This window comes from Mandrillus leucophaeus, unplaced genomic scaffold (genome assembly GCF_000951045.1).
Source record: "Mandrillus leucophaeus isolate KB7577 unplaced genomic scaffold, Mleu.le_1.0 Scaffold264, whole genome shotgun sequence".
Classification (NCBI taxonomy): domain Eukaryota; kingdom Metazoa; phylum Chordata; class Mammalia; order Primates; family Cercopithecidae; genus Mandrillus; species Mandrillus leucophaeus.
This window is the reverse complement of record NW_012102743.1, coordinates 1667625-1695054: the sequence shown is the minus strand read 5'-3', so window position 1 is coordinate 1695054 and position 27430 is coordinate 1667625. Positions and strand designations below refer to the sequence as shown.

At 38.4% G+C, this 27430-nt stretch overlaps 1 protein-coding gene across 2 annotated transcripts in view; it reads left to right on the top strand.

Moving 5' to 3' along the window:
- The window catches only part of TTC27 (tetratricopeptide repeat domain 27), a 230546-nt gene that overhangs the window by 193425 nt on the left and 9691 nt on the right, over nt 1-27430 (top strand). For both annotated transcript variants that reach the window (XM_011984236.1, XM_011984237.1), the window contains exon 16: nt 4009-4174. In XM_011984236.1, the coding sequence (XP_011839626.1) occupies nt 4009-4174 (166 nt within the window). The remainder of the gene's footprint in view (nt 1-4008; nt 4175-27430) is intronic.

Sequence of the window (27430 nt, the reverse complement as noted above, 5' to 3'; positions counted from 1 at the left end):
TTTTGTTCATTGCTTGCTTTGTACTAGACATTATTGAGAAATGTAAATAAATATGAACCAATGCCTTCAGGGAATGTAGGTTTAAAAAATAAAATACTATGCCATCTTATTTAAAAAATTGATTAGTGTATAAGCTATTTGTGGCAAATATCAAGTGAGAATACAAAGAAGGCTAAAATAATCATACATGATATTTGTAGCACACTTATTATGTGCCAGCCACTCATTTAGGCTCGTGAGGATCAAAGAAGAGAAAAACTGTGTCATCCTGAATCAGAAATGCTTCTGAGAAGATGTTGGACTCAAGCAGAAATTTGTATAGAAGAGGCAGAGGGATGCCTCTTAGGCAAGGGAAATGATGTGACCAAATGCAGAATGACAGGAATGAATGTAGTATTTTAGGAGATAGGAAGCAAAATAGTCCAGCTATAGAGTAATGTGAAATATACGGTGAGAGATAAGGTTAGAAAGGTAGGTTGAAGTAAAATTGCAGCATCTTCTGATTATTTGACCAATGAGTTGAGACTGTCCTGTTGAGTATAGGAAGCCAGAGATTTCAGTGCGGTAATTTCATGAAGAAAGAAGCTTTTGGGGAAGATTTATCTGGTGACAGTATGTGAGGCAGACTAGAGGAAACTGGAGGCTGAGAAACCAGTTAGGACACAGCTGTTGTAACAATTCAGGCATGAGATAACTAGAGTGGAAAAAGAAGGGGCAGATGCCAAACTCTATAAAGGAGGCAACCCACTAACTGGGCTTCTTGACTGGCTACGAAAAGCAAAGGAAAGGGAAGAGACAAGGACTGCCGTTGCCAAAACTCTAATAAATTAATTAAAAGATGGATATATTTTCATTTTTATTTGGCCTTACTTTCAAACTTAATTTAATTTTTCTTGGTGGGATCACAAGATAATTTCTGAAGACATCATTAAATCCATATTACATAGAGATCATGAAATGCTGCCTCTGCTCTTGGATGATGTAAATAAAGTACTATCTGTTCTACCATTCTTTTCGGAAGATAATATTATGTTCTTGATTGCAACTGAGTGCTAAAACTCTCTGGAGACCTTTTTGGTTTAAAGCAACAGGCTCGGAAGTCCCTGTCATAGTTGTAGAGTGATCTCAGTGAGTTTTTCTGGCAACTCGGATAAGTTTGTACGAAGTGAAGCTCTTGATGCCTTGTCTTCCAGCCCAATCATGTTAGGAATTCTGCTTTCTCTCTTAGGGGTTCTTGCATATTGTTGCTCAACTTTCTTACCTCTTGCAGCTCCACAAATAGGTTTTTGTGCAAAGGTGGAGTTGTAAGGTCTGAGATAAATCATTTTTTTATTCTTTCCTGTTTACTCTTTTCTTTCTTTGCTAAGGCTCCAGACAAAGCTAATGGGATTGTTACTTCTGAGGCAATTATTAATGCTTCTCTCAGAAGATCCTATTCATGCCTTAAAATGGCCCATTAAACTATTTCTTTTATCCTTTTGTGGTCACAAGATTCTTCACTAAAGTGCTCTCTTTGCTGTTTCATCTGATTCCCCTTGATATCATGTTCCTACCAGTCCCATGGAAAAATGTCTCATCTTCGGAATGGTGCAATATCTCTACTATAGAGGGGTTTTGATAAGTGAACCCTGAAATGAAGCACCTTACAAAGAAGCTATATTTACCAGAAAGGAAAAAAGAATTCATGGAACAATTTTGAGGCTAGGAAATTATGATTAGGGGGATCATAAGGGAGGACATATAGGAAAAAGGATAATTCTCATGGTGTGGATTTTTACTTGTTGAGTTATTTTCCAATAGGATAAATCCTTCACCCCCAACCCCTGAGGATGGGAGAGCTGGGGAGTGTTGGTCTAACACTATTGGAGGCAGTTGTTATTAAATGGAGGTGGTGATATGGTAGAGTAGAGAAAGGAAAAAAAAATTCCATGGAAACAATTTATGACTGAAATTGAAGACATGTTTTCTTTCTTTCTTTTTGAGTTCCCTTGTATTTTTGCAAAAAGGAATCTCTTAGTTCTCTTAGAGTCAATAGATGGTAAATGCTCTTAACTTTGTATATCTAAAAATGTTTCATTTTGCATTTACTCTTGAGTGGTAAGTTTAGCTGGTTATAAAAATTTGGCTGACAGTTATTTTCAGTCAGCACTTTAAAAGTAATATTCTGTTGTCTTCTGTCATCTTACTGCTAATGAAATAAGTATCTGTCATCACTTCTTTGTAGATTTTAGGAATGTCTTTCTTAAATTTCACACAATATTTCTAGATGTTCATTTATCTTTACTTATAATGCTCAGTATGTGAAATATACTTTGATCATAGAATTTATGATCAAAAAACTTTTTGAAATTTGTTCATTTCTGGAAAATTATCAGCTTTTATCTTTTGATATAAAGAATCCTGCCATGCTCTGCATTTGTTTACTGTAAAATCTCTATCAGATGTATGTTTTGAGTCTTACCTCTCATTCTTTCCTCTGTCTCTTTCCAGCTTTTATTTTATAATTCGAATTCTGTGTGAACTCCTTACTATTATCTTCCAGTTCATCAGTTTCTCCTTGACTATGTGCATTCTAGTTTTTGTTAGCTATTGAGGGTTTTGTTTATGTTTTTTGAGACAGAATCTCGCTCTGTTGCCCAGGCTGGAGTGCAGTGGTGCGATCTCAGCTCACGGCAACCTCCGCCTCCTGGGTTCAAGGGACTCTCCTGCCTCAGCCTCCCAAGTAGCTGGGACTACAGGCATGCGCCACCATGTCCAGCTAATTTTTGTATTTTTAGTAGAGACAGGTTTTCATCATGTTGGTCGGGATGGTTTCGATCTCCTGACCTCGTGATCCACCCTCCTTGGCCTCCCAAAGTGCTTGGATTACAGTTGTGAGTCACTGTGCCCGGCCTGTTGTTGTTTTAATGCCTTTTTCAATACTAAAATTTCCAGTTAGTTTTTATTCACATCTCCTTGTTCATATTTCATTTCTCCCTGTTTTTGTTTCACAATTTTCTGCTCCTTTTCAGTGTAAATATTTCTTTGTCTCAGTATTCTAAACAAATTTATTTAAAGACTTGATAGATTGTTCCTTAAACAATTAAGAAAAACTTTTTTTCACTCCTCCCTCTACCCCTTAAAATCAGTTTTTTGTTTTTTTTTTTAAACATGGAGTCTTGTTTTGTTGCCTAGGCTGGAATGCAGGGGCGTGATCTTGGCTCACTGCAACCTTGGCCTCCCAGGTTCAAGTGATTCTCATGCCTCAGCCTCCTGACTAGCTGGGATTACAGGCACGTGCCACCACACCCAGCTAATTTTTGTTTGTTTGTTTGTTTGTTTGTTTGTTTAGTAGAGATGGGGTTACCCTGTATTAGCCAGCCTGGTCTCGAACTCCTGACCTCAGGTGATCCACCCACCTCGGCCACTCAAAAAGTCCTGGGATTATAGATGTGAGCCACCATGCCTGGCCCCCTTAAAATTTTATCTTTAGTAAATGTATGTCCTGTTGGTTAGTTTTGTTGACTGAGGGTTTTTTTTCTCACAGGGTGTAGAATTTTGGTTAGCAGCATTTTGGTTGCAGATTCATGAGGAGTGTGTTGTTTTGTTTTGACCTCCTTGCCTCTGGTCCCTCCACTACGGTCTGCACCTTTTTTCTGCACCTTTTGTCTTACAGTTTTGCAGTTGTACTTGCTTGGCCACTCTGACTCCAGATTTGGAACCTGAGTGTGGCTTCTCCTGAGGTGATACTGGGATTGATATCCAGTTTTAAAATAATGTCCTTGTTACCAGTAAATAGATTAGGAAAGGAGTATCTCTGTATGTATGCTACATATACCATAGGGTCCGTCACTGAATTTTGTAGGGAAGTTTGAGGTGGTTTTGTGGTGTTTGGGTCTCTAATTCTGTTTGTTAATATGAATGAATAAGGACTGACAGTCCACATTAGCATTTTATACATTTAGCTATGCTTTATTCTAATAAAAAAAGAGTTCATTATTGCTCTCTTTAAAATTTGACCTTCAATAGAGTAAAAGCTTTTAGAACTTTACAAGAAGCTCTAAAGTGTAACTATGAACACTGGCAAATTTGGGAAAACTACATCCTTACCAGCACTGATGTTGGGGAATTTTCAGAAGCCATTAAAGCTTATCACCGACTCTTGGACTTACGTGACAAATACAAAGATGTTCAGGTAGGATATTCATATTTTGTTATTTCAGTTTGTGTTTGATATGAATCCTTGATCATACGGTATAAATTATTTCCTTGAATATGCACAGGAAAATTTTGTTAAACACATGTAACATATGAAAAAGGCATTTTTTTTCTAGTCAAATATTCTTCATGATATATGGAATTCTGGTATTCTGATGTCAGATTTGTTTGTACAGTCATAAACTGAATATTACTGTGACTCAGTTATGAAAATCTGATGTGTGGGTTACATATATAGTCACTTTGCCGAAACTAAATAAAACACTGTATTACTTAGTACTTTGGGTATCTCAGTGTATTCTCTGACTTGTGGTAGCTGGAATAAGTCCTATACTCATTTGTTCTTTCATTTAACAAGCATTTACTGTATACCATCAGATGGTATGAATAATATAGAGAGGATGGCTAACATTTTCTTTGCAATGTTTCATGAGATGGTGCTCTATTTGGTGGAATAAAGTATCCCTCCAGAATGTATGGGAGACTCAAAGCTGTTGTATCATCCAAAAGATTAAATAGAAAAGACCTTTTTGGTTTAATTGTAGTTGAAGACAATATGCTGTCTTCAGTGTCAAGTGATACTCTGAGATCATGCCACTGCACTCCAGCCTGGGTGACAGAGCGAAACTCTGTCTCAAAACAAACAAACAAACAAACAAAACTGAATGGAATGATAGCCAAGTGAATGGAGGGATAGCAGAGTTTTACATCCCTAGAAAGGGTAGGGGCTGTCGTGAATCTGTTTGCACAGTCCCCTGACAGTCAATAGTTGTCCCGTTCACACTGCTGAAATTTTCCATTGAGATGGTTCTTCCTCTTCTACACTTAGCGCCTTGGCAAAGGGCACTGATGAGACTCTGAACAGATCTCAGTATATTGTGACCACTGAAGATAGTGCATATCTCTTGTTTACTGCAATTGTGATTTTTAAGATCTTTCTTTACTAGGAAAGATTTCTGAAACCTGTTCCTAAAATCTCAAGGAGAATAAATCACTTATATTGGTAGTATATTCCATCTTACACTTGAAGGAAATTCTATTGTTTTCTTTCATATTAAAAAAAATATACATGAAACATTCACATCCAACACTCCTCATTTAGACATTGCTGCTGAATTGAATTCTTTAGAATTCCTTAGAATCTCACACTGTCAGAGCAAAAAGGGACCTTAGAAGTCCTCTAGGGCTATGCTGAATAGTTTACACACCAAGTCAGAAAGGAGTGTGAAGCTCCCCTCCTTCCTGATAAGCCAGACAGGGGGCTTCTTCAAGCTGTCAGTCTGCTTTATTGCTGCTCATAACTTGGCTGTGTCATCTCTTTCTTAATTGTCTTAGAATCGGCTTCCTTGGTCAGTCTGATCCTGTTAATCTTCTGTGCCTCCATTTTCTAACTGATCTGCTTGTCTTTCTGTTGTGAGTGGGATTTCCCCTTAAAATCTATACTTTAACCCCAGTAATCTTCTTCATATCTGCTAAGGATTAGTAACAACTGGCTCACCAGGTTGGCTTTTTGGATCTTGAGAAAATCCTGATCATCCTTTCATGCTTGGCACCAGTAGGAGTTGTTTTATATAAGGTACCCAAATGGGTCTAGGTCTCTCCTCCAATAAGAGACAGACTTATTATATGTGCATGTGAAAGGAAGTGGCTTTTCTGCTTGCTCTTTTATTCTCCTTCACTTCCCAAGGCACGTAGAGCAGGTCAAAGTGGTGTGTGGTAAAATAACAATAATTAATATTTACTGAGGGCTTGCTGTGTGTCTGAGACTATCCTGAGCACTTCACATGTATTGGCTCATTTAATTCTCAACACGGCTGTAGGGGATAGGATTATACTATCATAAGCTATGTCTAACTCTGGATGGATGGATGGATGGATAGATGGATCTTCCCACCCACTTGTTTTAAGGAAACTGATATTAGACAAAATAACTGTTCAAAGATTGTTTGGAAGAGCTGTTATTTGTACATCATAAAGAGTTATAAAGTCATCAAGATAATGCTGATTTTAGTTGACTTAGATGAATTAAGTATGGCAAATCTTGCTAACTCATGTATTCTAAAAGAAAGGCAAGAAAAAGCAAAGCAGAAGCAGTTACAATAGCTGAAAAGGTATTGAAGAATTCTACTTCAATTTCTTTTTTCTTACCACCCCCACCACCCCCAGATTAGGAGTCTCATTCTCTCTCAGGATGAAAAACATTCTTGCTAATGTTTAGATAATACTTCTGTATTTGAGTATCTGTAAAGGTATCGGGAAAGAGGTGATATTTAGAATAATCTATTGGTAGTAACAGTGGTATTATAGATACCAAAGGATATAATTTTGGTTAAAAATAACCTGAGGATGTAGACAGTTGATTCTGATAAAACTTTCAGTTGTGATTTGCCCTGTTGGATGCCAAATCAAAATCATTGGAATTTTAAGAACATTTGCTTAGAAATCTTTCAGCTGGCTGGGCGCAGTGGCTCCTACCTGTAATCCCAGCATTTTGGGAGGCCAAGGCGGGAAATTTACTTGAGCCCTGGGGTTTGAGACCAGCCTGCACAACATTGAGAAACCCTTTTTCTACAAAAAAATACAAAAAAATTTAGCTGGGCTTGGTAGTATGTACCTGTAGCTACTCGGGAGGCTGAGGTGGGAGGATCCCTTGAGCCTGGAGAGGTTGAAGCTGCAGTGAGCCATGATCACACCACTGTACTCTAGCCTGGGTGACAGAGCAAGACCCTGTCTCTTAAAAAAAAAAAAAAAAAAAAGAGAAGTCTTTCAGGGGCCTTCCTTAAGAAAGAATAAAAGGACCCAAAATGCATAGAGATGCATTTGAGCATTATTCAGAAAAGGAAAAAAACTCTAAAAAATATATACATATATTTTCCTAATATGAATTCAGATACTATGATTTAACTTTTATCTTAAATAGATTTTTTCAAACATATTTTAGTGGTCATAGTCTTAGCTTCTTACTTTTCTAATCATGGGGAATTTTCAATATAGCAAAATCATGTTCTGATTCCGATTTAACATGTTCTAATCCTGTACCTGTTTTTTTCTACTTTATGGATGTGGATTATTGCCATTAAAATTTTTGTGGGGGGGGGGGTAAATTCATGCTTATTTTAATACACACATAGGGTAAATTAGCCTCAAATTTTTCTGTTTTTTCCTCACTATTTGTAATTGAAGAATGAGTGGATATACTACCTTTATCATTTTCTTTCTTTTTTGTCCATTTTATAATTTTATTAATAATATTTTAATTGACAAACTCTAATTGTATACATTTATGGAGTAACATATGATGTTTTCATATGTGTATACAATGTGGAATGATTAGATCAGGCTAATTAACATATCCATCACCTTGTTTACCTATCTTTTTATGGTGAGATATTTGACATTTTACTCAGGTATTTTGAAACATACATTATCATTGACTGTAGTCACTGTGCCGTGCAGAAGATCTCAAACTTAATCCTCTGTCTGAAACTTTGTATCCTTTCCCCCAAAATTCCCCATTTCCTCCCCACCCCACCTCCACCCTACCCTGACTCTAGTGACCATCATTCCTTTCTGTATAGTTTGTCATTAGTATTATAGATATGCTACTGATTTTTGTATGTTGATTTTGTATCTGAATTTATTTCATCTAATAGTTTTTACATGGACTCTTTAGGGTTTTTGCTAAGATCATATTGTCAGCAAATAGAGACAATTTTGCTTAGTCCTTACCTATTAGAATATCTGTTATTTCTTTTTTCTTGCCTAATTGCTCTGTCTAGGACTTCCAGTACTATGCTGAAAAAAACCTTTGTCCTAATTTTGACTAATGTATGGTTTGGTAAGACCCAGGAATGCTTTTCTATAATAACACTTATTTGTATTTATTTCTAGATTATACATATTTTTATTCATCTATGATAAAACTGATTTTCATGTTTCTACATAATTAGTTCCTGTTCAGTTTTCCAGTTTTTGACTATTATAAATAATGTCATGAATATCCTTGCAGACAAATCCTCATATATAGCCATACCTCTTTCCTCAAGGTAAATTCTAATGTTGATTTGTTGGGATATTTTTCCTTTTCTTCCTTCTTTCTTTTTCTGGATACCTTGGGCAACATTTTGGGAAAATAATTTAAGTATGGCAGTATTGACATTCATTTGCTGTTTATATGTGGAAGAGGAAGGAAAGGGGATTAACATATATTGAGTGCTTACTATGTTTCTGCCACTTAACAGAGATTATCTTTTATTAGGCATACAGTATGTGAGGTGGATACTAAATATTCCTCATTTTATAGTTGATTAATGTGAGACCCAGAGAGCTTATATAACTTGAGCAGTAATTTGGCTAGTAGGAACCGAAGACAGAAATCATAGGTAGGCATGTCTTATTTTTTTCTTTATGTCACGCCTTGAAGTCTGTAGAGAAGATTTATGTCAAAAGCGCATTTTCCCATCATATTAACGTGCTTGTGAACTGTATCTAACAAAGGTTTTTAAAAATTCAGGCTTAATTTGCAGATAATAAGCCAGGCATGGTGGCATATGCTTACAGCCCCAGCTACTTGTGAGGCTACAGCAGGAGGATTACTTAAGCCCTGGAGTTTGAGGTTTCAGTGAGCTGTGATTGTGCCACCGCACTCCAGCCTGGGCAACAGAGCGAAACCTCATCTCAAAAAAATATGAAATAAAATAACAAAAAAAAATGCAGATAATTTTAACTAGTATATATTCTTAGGTAATCACCACCCCAAATAGTTATGGAACATTTTCATTATTACAGGAAGTTATCTTACGTGCATTTCCAGTCAGTCGAAATATCACCTCTTTTCCCCATGAGGCAACTACTTTCTGATTTCTGTCTCCACAGTTCAGTTTTGCTTTTTCTTGAATACCATATAGATAGAATCATACACTATGTATCCTTGCATATTGAGGTTGTCCTTTGTGTGTATTTTTATTTGATGCTTTCTTTGGGGACAGGAAAAGATGGTGTTGATGTACAGTGAGGCAAGTTGCCAATGAAACTGAAGTCCTGGGACACTTGCTGGCTGTGCATTACCTGAAAGTAAAAGGAGGAGGGAATGGATATATGTTATACAAAGTGTAGCTTTAGAAAATAGGTATTCTCACCATTTAACTGTTGAGGTACCTGAGGCTCAGCAAAGTGAATTAATAGGTCGATTTCTTATAGCTAGCGAGCAGGAAAGCTAAGTCTTGACATCTGGCCTATTTAACCTAAAGCCCTTTCCACGGTCTAAGAACTGTTTTTTTGTTTTGTTTTGTTTTGTTTTTTGTTTTTTTTTCTGAAGCACTAAAAAAGACAATGCTAAACTGCCTATCTCTCTCTGATAACTGAGGTTTGGGGAAGCCAAGGGTCAGGGTTATCAGACCAGGAAATAGAACAAGTACTTAGAGAGCTCCAAGTGGAGCAGGGAGCTAGCCAAGCAGAGGAGGTGGGAAATTGCTTCATTCCTGGCCTGGAGCCCTCCTGAAGTTTTTGTAATGGGTCCTAAGGCAGTCCTATTCCTTCCTACTCTGAGGACCTCCAGGATTCAAAGGGTCAGTGCCTTGCGCTGTAGGCCAAGACTTTGATGAGACTAGCCCAGAGAAGTCAAGGTTAGTGTTGGGAAACAATAGTTAAAGTTTCTCTTTGTGGAGATTCTTCTACATTTATGTTGGAATTGCCACTGCTGTATGGGAGAGGCCTTCAACTCTCTTCACAGGCCAGTGTTAGTTTCCCAGTCATTCTCTGCTTGCTGCATTCCCTGAGTGTGGCTCCTGATGGAGGTGAGAAATAGGGTTGAGATAGAGAATGAAACATAAGTTCTACTATTGCCTAAATGAAATCGAGATGTGGGTAAGGGATTTAAAGGCCATTACATGAACTCAGTGGCATGGTATTGGTTTGGGTGGGATATGAGGGCTATAGAGCTGATTATACTGATTAAAATGAAATCTATCACATACAAAGAATCCTCAGTAAGATTATCAGCAGATTTCTCATCATAAACTTTGGAGGCCAGAAGGCAGTGGGCTGATATTTTCAAAGTGCTAAAAGAAAAAAACTGTCAATCAGGAATCCTTTATCTGGCAAAACTGCCTTTCAAAAGTGAGGGAGAAATTAAGGCATTCCCAGATAACCAAAAGTTAAGGAAGTTCATTACCACTAGAACTGCCCTGCAAGAAATGCTCAAGGGGGTCCTACAGGGTGAAAAGAAAGGACACTAGACAATAACTCAAAGCTGGATAGAGAAATAAACATCTCAATAAAGATAAATATAAGAACAATTATAAAAACTAATATTATTGCAACAATGTTTATTGTTGTTGTTGTTTGAGATGGAGTCTTGCTCTGTTGCCCAGGCTGAAGTGCAATGGCGTGATCTTGGCTCACTGCAACCTCTGCCTCCGGGTTCAAGTGATTCTCCTGCCTCAGCCTCCTCAGTAGCTGGGATTATAGGTGCCTGCCACCACGCCCGGCTAATTTTTGTATTTTTAGTAGAGACAGGGTTTCACCATGTTGGTCAGGCTGGTCTTGAACTCCTGACCTCAGCTGATACATCCACCTCGGCCTCCCAGAGTGCTGGGATTACAGGCGTGAGCCACCGGCCTGTTATGATGTTTTTTTAACTGTAGTCTTTGTTTTCCACATGATTTAAGAGACTATACACTAAAGAAAACAGTTATTAGTCTAAAAGCTAATAGTATTGTAACTTTGCTTTGTAGCTCCATATTTTGCTTTCTATGTAATTTAAGAGGCTAATGCATTAAACATATTAGTGTGTGTTTTGGGGCACACCATTTATAAAGATGTAATTTTGTGACATCAACAACCAAAAGGGATGAGTATGGCTCTGTTAGAGAAGCAGGGATTTTGTATGTTATATTTTGTATGTTATAATAGACATATATAAAACATTCTACCCAACAGCAGCGTACGTATTCTTCCCAAGCGCACATGGGACATTATCTAGGAGAGACAATATGATAGATCATAAATTAAGTCTCAGTAGATTCAAAAAGATAAATGTCATAGAAAGTATCTTCTTTGACTACCCGAGGATGAAATTACAAATCAGTAACAGAAGTAAAACTAGAAAATTCACCAAATTATGGAAAATAAACAACACACTCTTAGTCAATGGATCAAAAAAGAAATCACAAGAGAAATTAGAAAATACTAAAAATGAATGAAAATGAAAATACAACATACCAAAACTTGTAGGACACAGCGAACGCATTGCTAAGGAAGAAATTTGTAACTCTAAATGCTTACTTTAAAACACAAGAAATATTTCAAACAATAACTTAACTTTACAACATAAAGAGCAAACTAAACCCAAGGCTAGCAGAAGGAAGAAAATAAGAATAAAGATTAGAATAGCGATAAATGATATAGACAGTAGAAAAATAATAGAGAAAAATCAGTGAAACTAAAAATTAGGTCTTTGAAAAGATTAATAAAATGGACAAACCTTTAGATAGAGGGACTAAGAAAAAAAAAGTAGACTCAGATTACTGAAATCAGAAATGAAAATGGGGACATTACTACTGATTCTACAGAAATGAAAAGATTATAAGAGAATATTGTGAACAAGTATATGTCAACAAAGTGGATAACCTAGATGAAATAGACAAATTTCTAGAAACACAAAACCTACCAAGACTAAATCATAAAGAAATAAGAAATCCAAACAGATGTATAACTATTAAGGAGCTAGAATCAGGAATCAAAAATCTCTCAACAAAGAAAAGCCCTGGACCTGATGGATTCACTGGTAAATTGTATCAAACATTTAAAGAAGTCACAACAATCTTTCTCAAACTTTTCCAAAAAATTGAAAAGGAAGGAACACCTCTTGGCTCATGCTATGAGGCCAGCATTATCCTGATACCAAAGCCAGGCAAAGACACTACAAAAAAACCCAAAAAAACCACAGACCAAAATCTCTTATGAACGTTGATGCAAAAACCCTTAACAAAATACTAGCAAATTGATTCACTAGCATATAAAAAGGATTATACACCATGACCAAGTGGGATCTATTCCTGGAATTTGAGGATGGTTCAACATATGAAATAGATCAATGTAATAGACTGCATTAACAGAATGAGGGGGAAAAAAATGTCACCTGATTGTCTCAATTAATGTTGAAAAAGCATTTGAAAAAATTCAGCACACATTCCTGATTTAAAAAACACTCAACAAGCTAGGAATAGAAGGGAGCAGCCTCAACATAATAAAAACCAGATATGAAAAACCCACAGCAAACATCATACTTAATGGTGAAAGACTGAAAGCTTCTTTTCTTATTTATTTATTTATTTATTTATTTAGAGACAAAGTCTTGCTCTGCTGCCTAGGCTGGAGTGCAGTGCCACAATCTCAGTTCACTGCAGCCTTCACCTCCCAGGCTCAAGTGATTCTCCTGTGTCACCCTCCCAAGTAGCTGCCACCATGCCCAGCTAATTTTTGTATTATTATTATTATTTTTTTTTTAGTAGAGATGGGGTTTCACCATGTTGGCCAGGCTGGTCTTGAACTCCTTACCTTAGGTGATCCGCCCACCTTGGCCTTCCAAAGTGCTGGGATTATAGGCGTGAGCCACTGCTCCCAGCCTGAAAGCTTCTTTTCTAAGATCGGAAACAATGCAAGGATGCTTGCTTTCACTTCCGTTCATCACAGCACTGGAAGTTCAAGGCAGAGCAATTATACAAGAAAAAGAAGTAAAAGACATCCAAATTGGTAAGAAATAAAATTATCTGTTTGCAGATGATGTGATCTTGTATGTAGAAAATGCTAAAGATTCCACAAAAAAGCTCTTAGAACTAATAAGTGAATTCAGGACAGTAGCAGGATACAAAGTCAGCACGCAAAAATCAGCTGCATTTCTGTACACTAACAGTGAACAATCCCAAAAGGAAATTATGAAAACAATTCCATTTACAATAGCATAAAAAATACTTTGGAATTAAGTTAACTAAGGAAGTAAAAATCTTGGACCACAAAAACTAGAAAACATGATGAAAGAGATTAAAGAAGATATAAATAAATGGAAACACATCTTGTATTCATGGATTGAAAGACTTAACATTGTTGTCAATACTACCCAAAGTGATGTCTGGATTTCAGTGCAGACTGCACTGAAAAAATAAAGAGGAGACTCAAATTACTGAAATCAGAAATGAAAATGGGGACATTACTACTGATTCTATAGAAATAAAAAGATTATAAGAGAATATTGTGAATAAGTGTATGCCAACAAAGTGGATAACCTAGATGAAATAGACAAATTCCTAGAAACTCAAAACCTACCAAGACTAAATCATGAAGAAATAGGAAATCTGAATGGATTGGTTTTTCACAGAAATAGAAAAACCTATCCTAAAATTCTAATGGAATCTCAGGAGACCATGGGTAGCCCAAACAACTTTTAAAAAGAACAACAAAGCTAGAGGACTCACGCTTCCTGATTTCAAAACTTACCACAAAACTGTAGTAGTCAAAACAGTGTGGTACTGGCATAAAGACAGACATATAGACCAATGGAATTGAACTAAGAGCCCAGAAATCTTTGCATGTATGGTCAAATGATTTTTTTTTTCTTTTTTTTTTAAGAGATAGTGTCTCAGCTGGGCATGGTGGCTCATGCCTGTAATCCCAGCACTTTGGGAGGATGAGGCAGGCAGATCACCTGAGGTCAGGACTTCGAGACCAGCCTGGCCAACATGGTGAAACCCCATCTCTACAAAAAATACAAAAATTAGCTGGGCATGGTGGTGCAGCCTGTAGTCCCAGCTACTGGGGAGGCTGAGGCAGGAGAATCACTTGAACCTGGGAGGCAGAGGTTGCAGTGAGCCGAGATTGTGCCACTGCATTCCATCCTGGGGGACAGAGTAAGAGTCTGTCTCAAAAAAAAAAAAAAAAAAAAAGAGACAGTGTCTCACTCTGTCAAACAGGCTGGAGTGCAGTGGCATGATCATAGCTTACTGCCACTGCAGTTTTGAACTCCTGGGCTCAAGCAGCCCTCCTGCCTCAGCTTCCTAAGTAACTAGGACCACAGGATATGCCTCCACATCTAACTAATTGTGTGTGTGTGTGTGTTTTTTTTTTTCCTGTGGAGACAGCATCTTGCTGTGTTGCCAAAGTTGGTCTCCATCCCCTCAGCTCAAACAGGCTACCCACCTCTGCCTCCCAAAGTGCTGGAATTGCAGGCATGAGCTTCTGCGCCTGACTCAAATGATTTTTGACAAGGGTGCTAAGACTATTCAATGGGGAAATTTCAACAAATTGTCGTGGGAAAACTGCATATCCACATGCAAAAGAATAAAGTTGGACCCTTACCTAACACTGTATACACAATGCTAACTCAAAATGAATCAAAGACTTAAATTTAAGAGCTACAACTGTAAAACTCTTAAAAGTAAACATAGGGAAAGAACTTTATAACAGTAGATTTGGCAGTGATTTCTTGGATGACACCAAAAGCACACGCAATAAAAAGAAAAAACAGACAAATTGGACTTTGTGAAAATTTAAAAATTTTGTGCACCAAAAACAGTATCAATGGAGTAAAAAGACAACTCACAGAATGGAAGAAAATATTTGCAAGTAATATATCTGATAAGGGAATAATATCCAGAATATATAGAGGACTCCTAAAATTCAACGACAACAAAACCCTGTTCACAGCCCAATTAAAAAATGTGCAAAAGAGTTGAATAGACATTTCTTCACAGAAGATAAACAAATGAACAATAAGCATATTAAAAGATGCTCAGCACCACTAATCATTAAGGAAATGCAAATCAAATTAGATACTACCTTACACCCACTAGGATGGCTACTAGCAAAAAATTAAAAAGAAAAAAAACAGAAAATAGGCTTGGCGCAGTGGCTCACAACTGTAATCCCAGCACTTTGGGAGGCCGAGGAGGGCAGATCATGAGGTCGGGAGATTGAGACCATCCTGGCTAACACGATGAAACCCCATCTCTACTAAAAATACAAAAAATTAGCCAGGCGTGGTGGTGAGTGCCTGTAGTCCCAGCTATTTGGGAGGCTGAGGCAGGAGAATGGAGTGAACCCAGGAGGTGGAGCTTGTAGTGAGCCAACATGGCACCACTGCACTCCAGACTGGGGGCTAGAGCGAGACTCTGTCTCAAAAAAAAAAAAAAAAGAAAGAAAAGAAAATAATAAGTGTTGACAAGGACATGGAGAAATTGGAATCCTTGTGCGCCGTTGGTGGGAATGTAAAACAGTACAGCTGCTGTGGAAAACAGTATGGTAGTTCCTTTAAAAATCGAAAATGGAATTACCATATGGTCCAGCACTTTTACTTCTGGGTGTATACCCCAAAGAATTTAAAGCAGAATCTCTAAGAGAAATGTGTATACTTACATTCATAGCAGCGTTATTCACAATAGCTAAAACATGGAAGCAACCCAAATTTCCATCTATGGATGAATGGATACACAAAATGTGGTATGTACATACAATGGAATATTAGTCTTAAAAAGGAAGGAAATTGTGACATATGCTACAAAATGGATGAACCTGGAGGAGATTTATGTTAGTGAAGTAAACCAGTCACAAAAAGACAAATACTCTATGATTCCACTTATATGAAGTACTTACAGTAGTCAAAATCATAGACACAGAAAGTAGAATAGTCGTTGGGGTTGAAGAGAGAAGGAATGAGGAGTTATGGCTTAATGGGATAGGGTTTCAGTTTTAAGGTGAAAATAGTTATGGAGATGGATGCTGGTGATGGTTGTACAACATTATGAATGTATTTAATACTGATGAATTGTACATTTAAAAATGGTTAATATTCTAAATTGCATGTTATGTGTATTTTACTAAAATGAGAAAGAGTAGAGGAAAAATATCTAAGTATCCAAGTCTAAAAAGTTTATCAGATTAGTTTATGATACACCAAACAAACTCCAGATAGACTAAATCTATGCTAAATGTTTTTTAATCTCATAGAAAAATTAGGAACAGGCAATAGAAGTAGATAGTGATAACAGTTCTTGAACTCTGAAGCAGTAAAAGAAAGCTGGAAGGAATTTTTATGATCACATTTTAAAAATATGTGACAAGATATTTGTAACAAATAAGAAAGATAAAAAGCTAATAATATCCTTATTATATAAAGAGTTAACATCTGCTGCAGGAATGAAATGGAACAGAATAGAGAATTCAGAAACAGATTCAAGTAGGAATGAGAATTTAGTATGTAATAATGATGGCATTTTAAATCTGTGGGATAAAAATAGGATATTTAATACGTATTGAAATAGCTGCCCAAACGTTTAGGACCAAAAGCTTGAAACCAAAATAAATTCAGTTAAATAAAAAATTTAAATTGGAATTTCTTGAAAAGCAGGATGTGTTGTAGGGAAGAGCACATACTCTGGAGTTAGGCAGCCCATTTCTGCCAGTCACTGGCTGCGTCGACTTGGGCAATTTGCTTAACCACTTTGCCTCAGTTCCAAGCGATACCTGCCTAGTAGGATTCTTGTGAGGATTAAATGAGTTAATAGACTATTAAGAGGAGTAAATTAGTTAATATATGTAAAGGGCTGGGAACAGTACCTGGCAGATACATACAAGTGCTGTTTTTTGTTTTTTGGTTTTTGTTTTTTTTTTTGAGACAGTCTCGTCCTGTCACCCAGGCCGGAGTGCAATGTCATGATCTCAGCTCACTGCAACCTCCACCTCCCAGGTTCAAGTGATTCTCCTGCCTCAGCCTCTTGAGTAACTGGGATTACAGGCACCTGCCACCATGCATGGCTAATTTTTTGTATTTTTAGTAGAGATGGGGTTTCACCATGTTGGCCAGGCTGGTCTCAAACTCCTGACCCCATGATCTGCCTGCTTTGGCCCCCAAAGTGCTGGGATTACAGGTGTGAGCCACTGTGCCTGATCCTTTATTTTAATTTTATTTTTATTATTTTTTTTTGAGATGGAGTCTCGCTCTGTTGCCCCGGCTGGAGTGCAGTGGCACAATCTCGGCTCACTGCAACCTTCACCACCTGGGTTCAAGCAGTTCTCCTGCCTCAGCCTCCCAAGTAGCTAGGATTACAGGCATGCGCCACTATGCCCAGCTAATTTTTGTATTTTTTTAGTAGAGACGGGGTTTCACCATGTTGGCCAGGATAATCTCAAACTCCTGACCTCAAGTGATCCACCTGCCTCGGCCTCCCAAAGTGCTGGGATTACAGGCATGAGCTACCGCGCCTGGTCACAAGTGCTGTTTAAATGTAGCTGCTGTCATCCTCATTGTCATCACTGAAAATATGACACCATAAAAGCACTAAAAGAAAGCATGGCAAATATTTTTATTGGCTTGGTGATGAAGAAGATATTTTTTATCATGACAAAAAGCCATAATTCATTAAGGAAAAGATCAAGAGATTTGATATTTAAAACTTATGCACATGCAAAAAAAAGGACTTCTGGCCAGTGAGTGGGGTACTGTAGGTCACCAGCCATAGTAAGGGTAGGCTGTGACAGTGACATTCATATGTTTATTGCTTTCTGAACTAAAACCAGAAAATGATTTCCAGAAGCCAGGAGAGTGTCCTAGGAAGTTTTTCTCAGTGTTTTAACTGTCTTAGTCTTTCTGCTTAAAAATGCAATGTTAGTTTTCTAGGGCTACAATAACATATTACCACAAACATGCTGCCTTGAAACAACAGAAGTTTGTTCTCCCCACTGAGTTCTAGAGACCAGAAGTCAAGTTCGAAATCAAGGTGTTGACATGGCCATGTTCCTCTGCAGACGCTAGGGAAGAGTCTTTCTGCACCTCTTCCAGCTTCTTGTGGCTTCTGGCGTTTCTCAGCTACGGCAGCCTAACTCCCATCACTGCCTCCATTTTCACCTCCTCTCCTCTGTGTGTTCCCTTCTTCTGAGGAAGAAGTCATTGGAATTAGGCCAACTCTAGTCCAGAATGACACCTCATCTTAACTAGTTAACATTGCAAAGACCCTATTTCAGGTCAGATTCTGAGGTTCTGGGTGCAGATGAATTTTGGGGGAATGTTATTCAGCCCACCACACCACAGCTTTTGTGCTCTATTTCAGGAAGAAAACAGTTGTAGCGGTAGCATTGAGAATAGCGGTGCTCATGAAGAGGGGAGTAGATCCAGTACCTCACTGGGAGCTGTTAGTGGTAGCAGAAGTGACAGGCACAGAGGTACAGCAAGGGAAGACCAGAAAGACCTCAACCACTCCTATGAAAGTCTTGCCTTTAGTGAACACCACCAGAGATTTGAACATCTGGAAGTGACAAAAGAGCTGATGAGACTAGGAAGGGAGTTGATGGAAAACTAATAAAACTTTTTAAAAGAGACACAAACTTAGTCATATACAATATTGGGAGATAAGACTGGAATCCCAGGTCATGTGGGACAAATTAGGATTTCTGAGAAGTTTCTGTTATTAGTCTTCAGCAGATTATCCCTGAAAGAATTTGTGTATATGGATATGTGCATATTCTAGGAAGAGGATGAAAAACTCTCATTAGATCCACAAGGGTGTCCAGAACCCCAAGGAAAAAAACCCAGAGATTAAAGCTTATCTTTGGAGTACACTGTTGGATTTAGTTTTCAGATGAAAAGACAAGTGGGCCTTTCCTTATAAACATCATGAATTAAAATTTGCCTTTATAACTTGTTACAGTACAAAGAGGAAAATATCACGAAATGCATTTATTTAGTGCCTAGTTTTTAAAAGTTACCGATGTTTTAAACTGTGTATAAATAATTTTTAAAACTTACTTTTCCCTATTATCAGCCCATTTCTCTGGTGCTCTTTTTGTAGTCAATCCCTTAAGACAGGCATCTTTCCACATTATTTCTGCTTCCTCTCCTCATCCTTTTTGGAACTTACGCCATTGCAGTTTTATCTCCCCTAGTCCACTTAGAGTACTGTTGTCAAGTTCCGATTGCCACATCCAGTGGACAGTTGCTGGTCCTCAGGTTTCCAGCAATATTAAACACCATTGCTTTCTCCTTTCTTCTCCGTTGGCTTCCAGAATTCCACACTTCTTATCACACCAGCTGCTGCATCCAAATCTTCTTTGCAGACTCATCCTCGTCTTCCCTTCTCTGTGAGAACAACCCCAAGTTCAGTCCTCACATTATTTTACTTCCCCATATATATTGCTACCCAAGGGGGCTCATCTCTTCCCTTAGTTTTCTTCTCACTTCCAGAGAATACATATTATAAAAACAAGTTACAGGATTTTCTACACATGACCCTTTAACTCTTTTTCACATAGGTTGTTGAATTTGTTTATTTTATCATGGTTGTACTTTTGGATGTCTTAATTTTTTTCCCGTTGGCTCATATTTCCCTGGGGTATTGTCTGTTCAACTGGTAATATATATTTGATGGGAGGGGCTAAAGCTCAGGACCTAACTTGTGATCTTCCTGGTGAGGCTGGGCCATAGGGGGAGCTCACCCATTGGATACACTTCGCCACTGCCACCTCCCACCACCACCGAGTGGCCTGGTTCCTCAGGATACCTCCCTTACCTTCACTGGACATTGCTCTTTTCCAGTACCCATCTTCCTGAGTAGTTATCTAACCTCAATGAGTAGAGGGCAAAGTAGAAGGGCACCCTTAGGGGCCAGCCAGGCTGCCCAAGCCCTTGCTGTCTGCTCTCCACCCTAGCCAGGCCTTCTGCCTTGATGTGCACACATGGTCCCTGCTTTGTACTGGGTTGGCACTGCTGTTTCAGTCTCTCCATGCTGATCGTAAATGTCATGGATTGTAGGAAGTGGAAGTAAAAGGGACAGATAAACACTTTTCTCAGCCCATCTGTGAACCTCGGCACCTAGCCCTTTTCCACCTGAGCTATATTCTCCACCATATTAGGATCCAACCCGCTTCTGTCTCCACAGGGTTTCTCACATGTTTACTGTACTTTTTCAGATCATTAACTTTCCTTTTTTCAAGCAAGGTTGACGTTGTGCGAGGTTAGGATTCAGAAGTAGTTGGCAACTTGTGTTAGTTTATAATGAAGATTAACAATAAAGCTTCACATTGGGGAAAAATGAGTTCAGTACAAAATAAGAAAAAAATGTAAGCCAGGCATGGTGGCTCATGCCTGTAATCCCAGCACTTTGGGAGTCTGAGATTGGTGGATCACCTGAGGTCAGGAGTGACCAGCCTGGGCAACATGACGAAACCCCATCTCTACTAAAAATATGGAGAATTAGCCGTGTGTGGTGGCATGCATCTGTAGTCCCAGCTACTTGGGAGGCTGAGGCACTAGAATCACTCGAACTCTGGCGGTGGATGTTGCAGTGAGCCGAGATTGTACCACTGTGCTCCAGCCTGGGTTACAGAGCGAGACTCCATCTGAAAGAAAGAAGAAAAAAGAAAAGAAAAGAGGGAGGGAAGAAAGAAAGAAAGAGAGGGAGAGAAAGAGAGAAAAAATGTAAATTTCTTAGAAAGGAAATATATTTAGTCCACAAACATTTGGAAATGTTTAAGGAAATGGAAAAGTTTAACTTCACTAATAATGAAAGAAACATAGTTCAGAATAATAGCTGTGTATACCTTTTGTAGAATAAAATATCAAAGATTAAAAAATATTTATATACCCAGTGCTGGTAATATGCAATTAAATGACATTTTCATACACAGTACTATTCATTGGCACCTAATTTGATTTAGCCCTTTTAGAGAATACCTCATTTATCTCTTAAAATATTTAATCTCTTAAAATATTTATTCTCTTAACTCCATAATTCTGTTTCTGGAATTCTAACCTAAGGAAAGGTTCAGTATGAAAAAAGTCTTTAGGCACAAAGATATGTACTGAAGTGTTTTATTTATACTGCTACTGATAACAGTGGCAGCACATGGAAACAGCCTAGTGATCTAAGTGCGGGGGAATTGCTAAATAGATTATGGTCTATCAACCCAGTGTAATATCTTTAATCTATCAAAATACTATACTTAAAGGGTATGTGGAAAACATGAAAAAAATTCTATAGCATAATGTTACAGTGAAAAAGGAAGATAAAACAGTTTATGTAATATATTATAAAACTTACACATAATAAAAAGATTAGAAAGAAATTTACTCTGTTAGTAATGTTTGTGATTGGCCGATAAACCCAATAAAAATTTTCTTTTTTAAATGTTGTATTAGCTCTGATGTGGAGGAAATTCTAATTTAAAAAAAAATGCAAAAACAAAACCTATTCTGGTTCTGGTTGATTCGAGATTTAGCAAAGAAATGATAATGAAATGATAAAAATTACTAGCATATGTATTTCTTAAAAGAGAAACCTTTCCAATGTAAAAGAACTTAATAGAAAGGAAGAAAGAGGAGTGGGGAGCTGTGCTTTGTAAATTAATGTAGCAAATGCTTGATAACAGGATCCAGGACTCAGACTGAATTCCCGTTCAAGCCTGAAGCCTGCTTTCCCTAGGTGTGACCTGGGAGAGGTTCTTCAGCTGCTCTGTGCTCCAGTTTGTTCATCTGCACAATGCACATAACAACAGCATTGTCCTCATAGGGTTGTTGGGTGGGTTACATGGGCTCATAAAGCATGTGGCACATGAGCCATAAAGGAAGGGCTATATATGTAAGAGGTGTTATCTACCTCATTGTTTTCATCTCCTCATCCTTATCTAAGCTCAGGAGTCACAGGTCTCTGGTGATCAGAATCCAGCTTCATGACCTACTTGCTGTGTAACCATGAGAAAGTTGGTTTTACCTCTTTAAGCCTCAATTTTTTTATTTGTAAAGTAGGGGTAATAAAGTACCTGCTTCCTAGGGTTATTGTGAGAACTTAATGAGATCAGGTAGGTCACATGCTTCGCACAGGGCTTGACACATAGTGAGTGCTCACAGCAGAAATAGTAGGGAGGTATCAAGGGCTGACACCATGGTGGTGAATTCTGTTTTTCTTGAGTTCCATTTTGAACCATAAGGAAACATGGAAGTGAGCTAATGGGCAGGGCAGTACAGTGAGTGAGCCAGCAATGTGGGCATTACTGTCCACTTCCAACAGAGTAAGGTAGTTGAGGATCAATGATAATCGTAATAGTTTATATGTTTATATTGCTTCATACTTTTCAAACCTCTACCTGTATATTGGCCCCTTTAATAGAACAGTTCTGTAATGTAGTGGACAGAGAGCCTGTGCTCATTACTGCTATTTACCAGTCTCCTAGTCCCTTCCCCATGTTCATGGCCTACTTCAGCAACTATGTAACCTCCTCTCCATTCTAGATCTAGCTGATCTTGATACTTGGTGTTTAGGTAGATAATATGTCCAGTACTTTGGACATAATGGAGGCCTTAGTCTTTATTTCGGTGACAACCCATCCCTGTGGCCATATCTTGGGTCCTGTTTCCCCGAGAGTTTTTCCACCTCTAAAATCTTAAACTTCAATTTTCTACTCTTGAGCCACTTTTTACATATGTAGTAATTTATAGTTTTGACTTGTTGCTGATAGGTTAATTACTCATAACAACGTACATGTAACCGTGGATAAAAACATTTACCTAGTTAATTTTTTTTTCACTTTTGATGAGGCAAGGGGTGTAGTACTGGTAAACTTGTAGACTGCCCAAGAGGAAATTGTACTCATGGGTGATTCGTTTAATCAAAGAAATACTATCATAACACTCTTTACTCGTTTTAATCTCAAATATCTATTTTCTAAAGAAAGGTTATGTATATGTTATATTAAAATTTATTGCTTTTACAGTCAGTCTGGATAACTGGAATTTGAATTTTCTGACTTAGTGGGAATAAGAATGATAATATTAGCCAGTAAGTTATACAATTACTGTAATGGTTTTTTAAAATAGTTGTTATCAGAGGCCGAGGCAGGCAGGTCATGAGGTCAGGAGATCGAGACCATCCTGGCCAACATGGTGAAACCCCGTCTCTACTAAAAATACAAAAACAACTAGCCAGGCATGGTGGCACGCACCTGTAGTCCCAGCTACTCAGGAGGCTGAGGCAGGAGAATCTCTTGAACCGAGAGGCAGAGATTGCAGTGAGCCAAGATCATGCCACTGCACTCCAGCCTGGTCAACAGCGAGACTTTGTCTCAAAAAAAAAAAAAAAAAAAAATTATTATCACTCTAGAACCACTTTTTGAGGTTGAATATTAACTTCATTTGTTAATGTATTTAAATAACACTACATATTTTTCCTTCACTTTATGAGGTTTTCTTAAGTACAGGGAATAATTTTAAAGTAAATTTTTATTGAAATGTAGTGTACATACAGAAAAGTATACAAATCATAAGTAAACATAAGAATTTTTTTTTCATGAAGCAAAAACACCTGTGTAACCAGGTGAGTCAGAGCATTACCAGCACTCCCCAAATTCCCCAAACCCTCCTTTCCTTCTTTTAGTCACTACCACCCCCAAATATCCCCAGGTAATCACCACTATGGGACATTAAAGGCAAGTCTAATAAATGAATATTCATGTGCGTCATCATTTTTTTCTTCTTCTTTGCCAATCTTTGAATGTATTTATGTCTGCTTTTTCTGTTTTTAAATGTATATTACAATAACAGGTATATAGTTTTACAAGTCAAATAATAGTAAAAGGCTCATTACAAAGTATACCAATTTCCTTCTTTACCCCTCCTTAGTCTTCAAAATCCTTCTCCCGAAAAAGAAACCCTTTAGCATCTCTTCTGCTATTTGCACATTTCCATATTTCATATTAATAGGTATTATATTACTGCAATTTTTTAATTAAACAAAATGAGGCATTATCTGTTGACTTCTTCTTATAGTAAATGAGAACTGTCATACCGGCACTTCCACTACTTCTCTTTCTTATCCTAATATATTTATATTAACAATTTTGGTTAAACAAATACACTAAATGCCTATGCAAATGATATTCAAAATTAGTATTATAGGATACTGTGATTATGGGGGGCTTCTCTTCATTTTTTTGTGATGTTAATAATCATCTTGGTTTTTATGTTTTTCTCTTTCTTTTTAAGCCTCTCGTCTGAAGTCATGATCTCTCCTGTCTTTCTTGTTCTGGCTTTGGTTCTGGATTATGGTGTCTCACCCTTATGATTGCCAAATCCGGTGGAATCTTCCATTCCTGATCCTTCGTGGATGTACTTTCCTTGTAACTTTCTCCTTCCTTGGTTTGCATGATATCACTTTGTTACCTTTCTGACCACTCCTTTAGTTTGATGAGTGAGTTCTCTACTTGCCCTCTTTTTTTTTTTTTTTGAGACAGAGTTTCGCTGTTGTTATCCAGGCTGGAGTGCAGTGGCGCAATCTCAGCTCACTGCAACCTCCGCCTCCTGGGTTCAAGTGATTCTCCTGAGTAGCTGGGATTATAGGCACCCACCACCACGCACGGCTAATTTTTTTGTATTTTTAGTAGAGATGGGGTTTCACCATGTTGGCCAGACTGGTCTTGAACTCCTGACCTCAGGTGATCCACCTGCCTCTGCCTCCCAAAGTGCTAGGATTACAGGTGTGAGCCACAACGCCCAGCCTACTTGCCCTCTTCTTAAGTGTTGTGTTCTTTAAGATTCTATCCTCAGCCTTATTCTTGCCCAACAGTCTCTTTAGGCAATATCTGCCATGACCCTCAATGACTCTCATTATCTATTCCTCCAGTGTGGAACTCTTCTAAGCTCCAGGCCCAGCTATGTCACTGGCCATTGAACATGCAGATGGGGAGCATGAAACAAATTGGTCATTGCCCCCTCCCCTCTCTCTTCGGGGGACATCTGCATATGAACTGGGCAGAGGCATTCAGTATCTGCCCTACCTACAGTTTCATCCCCTGTCTACCCCCTACAACAGACAGATGCTTCACCTCCCTGCCCTTCTGCAGTTCCCTTCATGCCCCTGCAAACACACACACACACACACACACAGAGGAGGCACACACCCACTTGACCAACTTTTTCCATCTTTAATGCCAGTACTACAGCTCTTCATTTTTATTGGCAAGAACACCAAAAGCTTTCTCTCCCCACATCGTCTCCCCAGTAGGCTAAAGTGAAGGGACAGGATGTTGAACCAACTGTGGGATTCCAGAAGAAGCAAAGTATCACTCATTATTGTGTTTCATTTTTACATATTAGTAACTATTTTAATAGACCATCTTTTTCAAAACATGTTAATACCTGACATGCTTATAGAATGACCACTTGAAACAAGTAGTACACATTCAGACTGTTTCTTCTGCATTGTTACTTTCAGATTTAAAACACCAATGGGATTGTAATATGATTTTCATTACTTTCAGATTTAAAAGTACACATGTGGGATTGTAATGTGAATTTACAGACAGAGATAATGTACCTTGTCCAAACAGGAAAAAAAAAAGCACAACTGAATTTTCTGTCTTCTTTTATCACTATAGATAATTAGGACCATGAGTCTGAGTTCACATTCCTAAAAGTATCCACGTTCCAGAGGAGCCCCTACTCCTCAGCCACTTCTCATATACAGATCAGAATGTTCTAGGAGGAGACAGCAAGATCTCACACTGGTTGCATTTCTCTTAGCTACACTTTCCGGCACAAGCATTTATTGAGTCAGGGCAATTGCCATATGCCAGGCAGTATATTAAACACTGGTGATACAAAATGAGAAAATGCCACCCTCTCCCCACAGTTCACGGTAAAAGTAAAGAGGCGGGCAGCTGTCTCTTGGAGTCTTGCTTCTCGAAGTGTGCTGTACAGACGGTCAACATCAGCATCACCTGGGAGCTTACTGGAAATGCAGAATCTTGGTCCAAGATGGATCAGCATTTTTATCCAGGATTTTGCATTTCTAACAAGCTCTGATGCCGGTGCTGTCAGTCCATGGACTGCGCTGACTAGCATGGTGTTACAGTCCTTTCCTCAAGCTGTCCCGCCATCAAAGGAGTGGAAGATTGAGGTTGTGTTTTCTGTGCCTTCAGATACACAGCCTAATGTAGATACGATAGATGTGCCTTTTATAATATAACCTGCTGCAGGCTGCAGTTTAATCCATCTGTCAGCATTCAAAGCATCTGGGATAGAATGTGTAAACACTAACTGATGATAATAAGATAGCCAAGAAGTTAGGCTGGGCGCGGTGGCTCACGCCTGTAATCCCAGCACTTTGAGAGGCCAAGGCGGGCAGGTCACGAGGTCAGGAGTTCAAGACCAGCCTGGCCAACATAGTGAAACCCCGTCTCTACTAAAAATATAAAAATTAGCCAGGCATGGTGGTGCACACCTGTAGTCCCAGCTGCTTGGGAGATTGAGGCAGGAGAATCACTTGAGCCCGGGAAGCGGAGGTTGTGGTGAGCCGAGATCGCACCACTGCACTCCAGCCTGGGCAATAGAGCAAGACTCCATCTCAAAAAAAAAAAAAAAAAAGTGGTGAGCCAACTTGAGGTAGTTGGAAAAAGAGACACTTACTAGATACTTCGCATGCACATGTATTAGCAGTTTGTCATTTAGTAATTAGGAGGGGCTGAGGAATTCTTTAAGCAGAGTTAGAAAGGTTATTATAGCAGACCAGTTTGAAGTTAATGAGGCCTAAACTAAGGTAGGAGAAGCTGTATTTAGGATTGTTTTCAACGTTGTTTTCAATGTTGTTCTATTTAGGACAACAGCTATTTCACTGGCCATTGAACATGCACATGGGGAGCATGAAAGAAAATGTTGAAAACCAAAACAAATCAACATTAGGAATGTTGAAAATCAAATTAGTAGTTGTGGCAGAAGTGCAAGAGAATCTAGGTTGATGCTCAGGTTATTGGCTCTGGGAACTGTGTGGATAGGCTCACCTAGAGATTCTAGGAAGAAGGGCGATTTGAGATCTATGTTTCACCTTGGATAGATGGAGAGGGATGTCGGTATGACCTGTCTGGTAGGTATTGAGGTGCACAGTCCTGGAGCTCCAGAGGGGAATCTGGCTGGAGTTGCATAGACACTAGTGAAGCCTCCAGTCACTCAGAGAGAATGTTGCAGGTGAGAAGAGCCAAGCACCGAACATGGGGCTCTTTGAATGAAAGAACCCTCTCCGGAAGCTTTTGAAGGGACATCCAGAGAGGTAGTCAGCATGAGATCCTAGAGAGTGCTTCAAGATTGAATTTTATTTTGTTTTTCAAAAGCTTAAAGGTGATACTCTTAACAAATTTCACAAGGTTTTCATTGTCATTGTCTTTGATGATGGTGAGGTAGCTCTTTGTTTTTGTTATTGTTTGT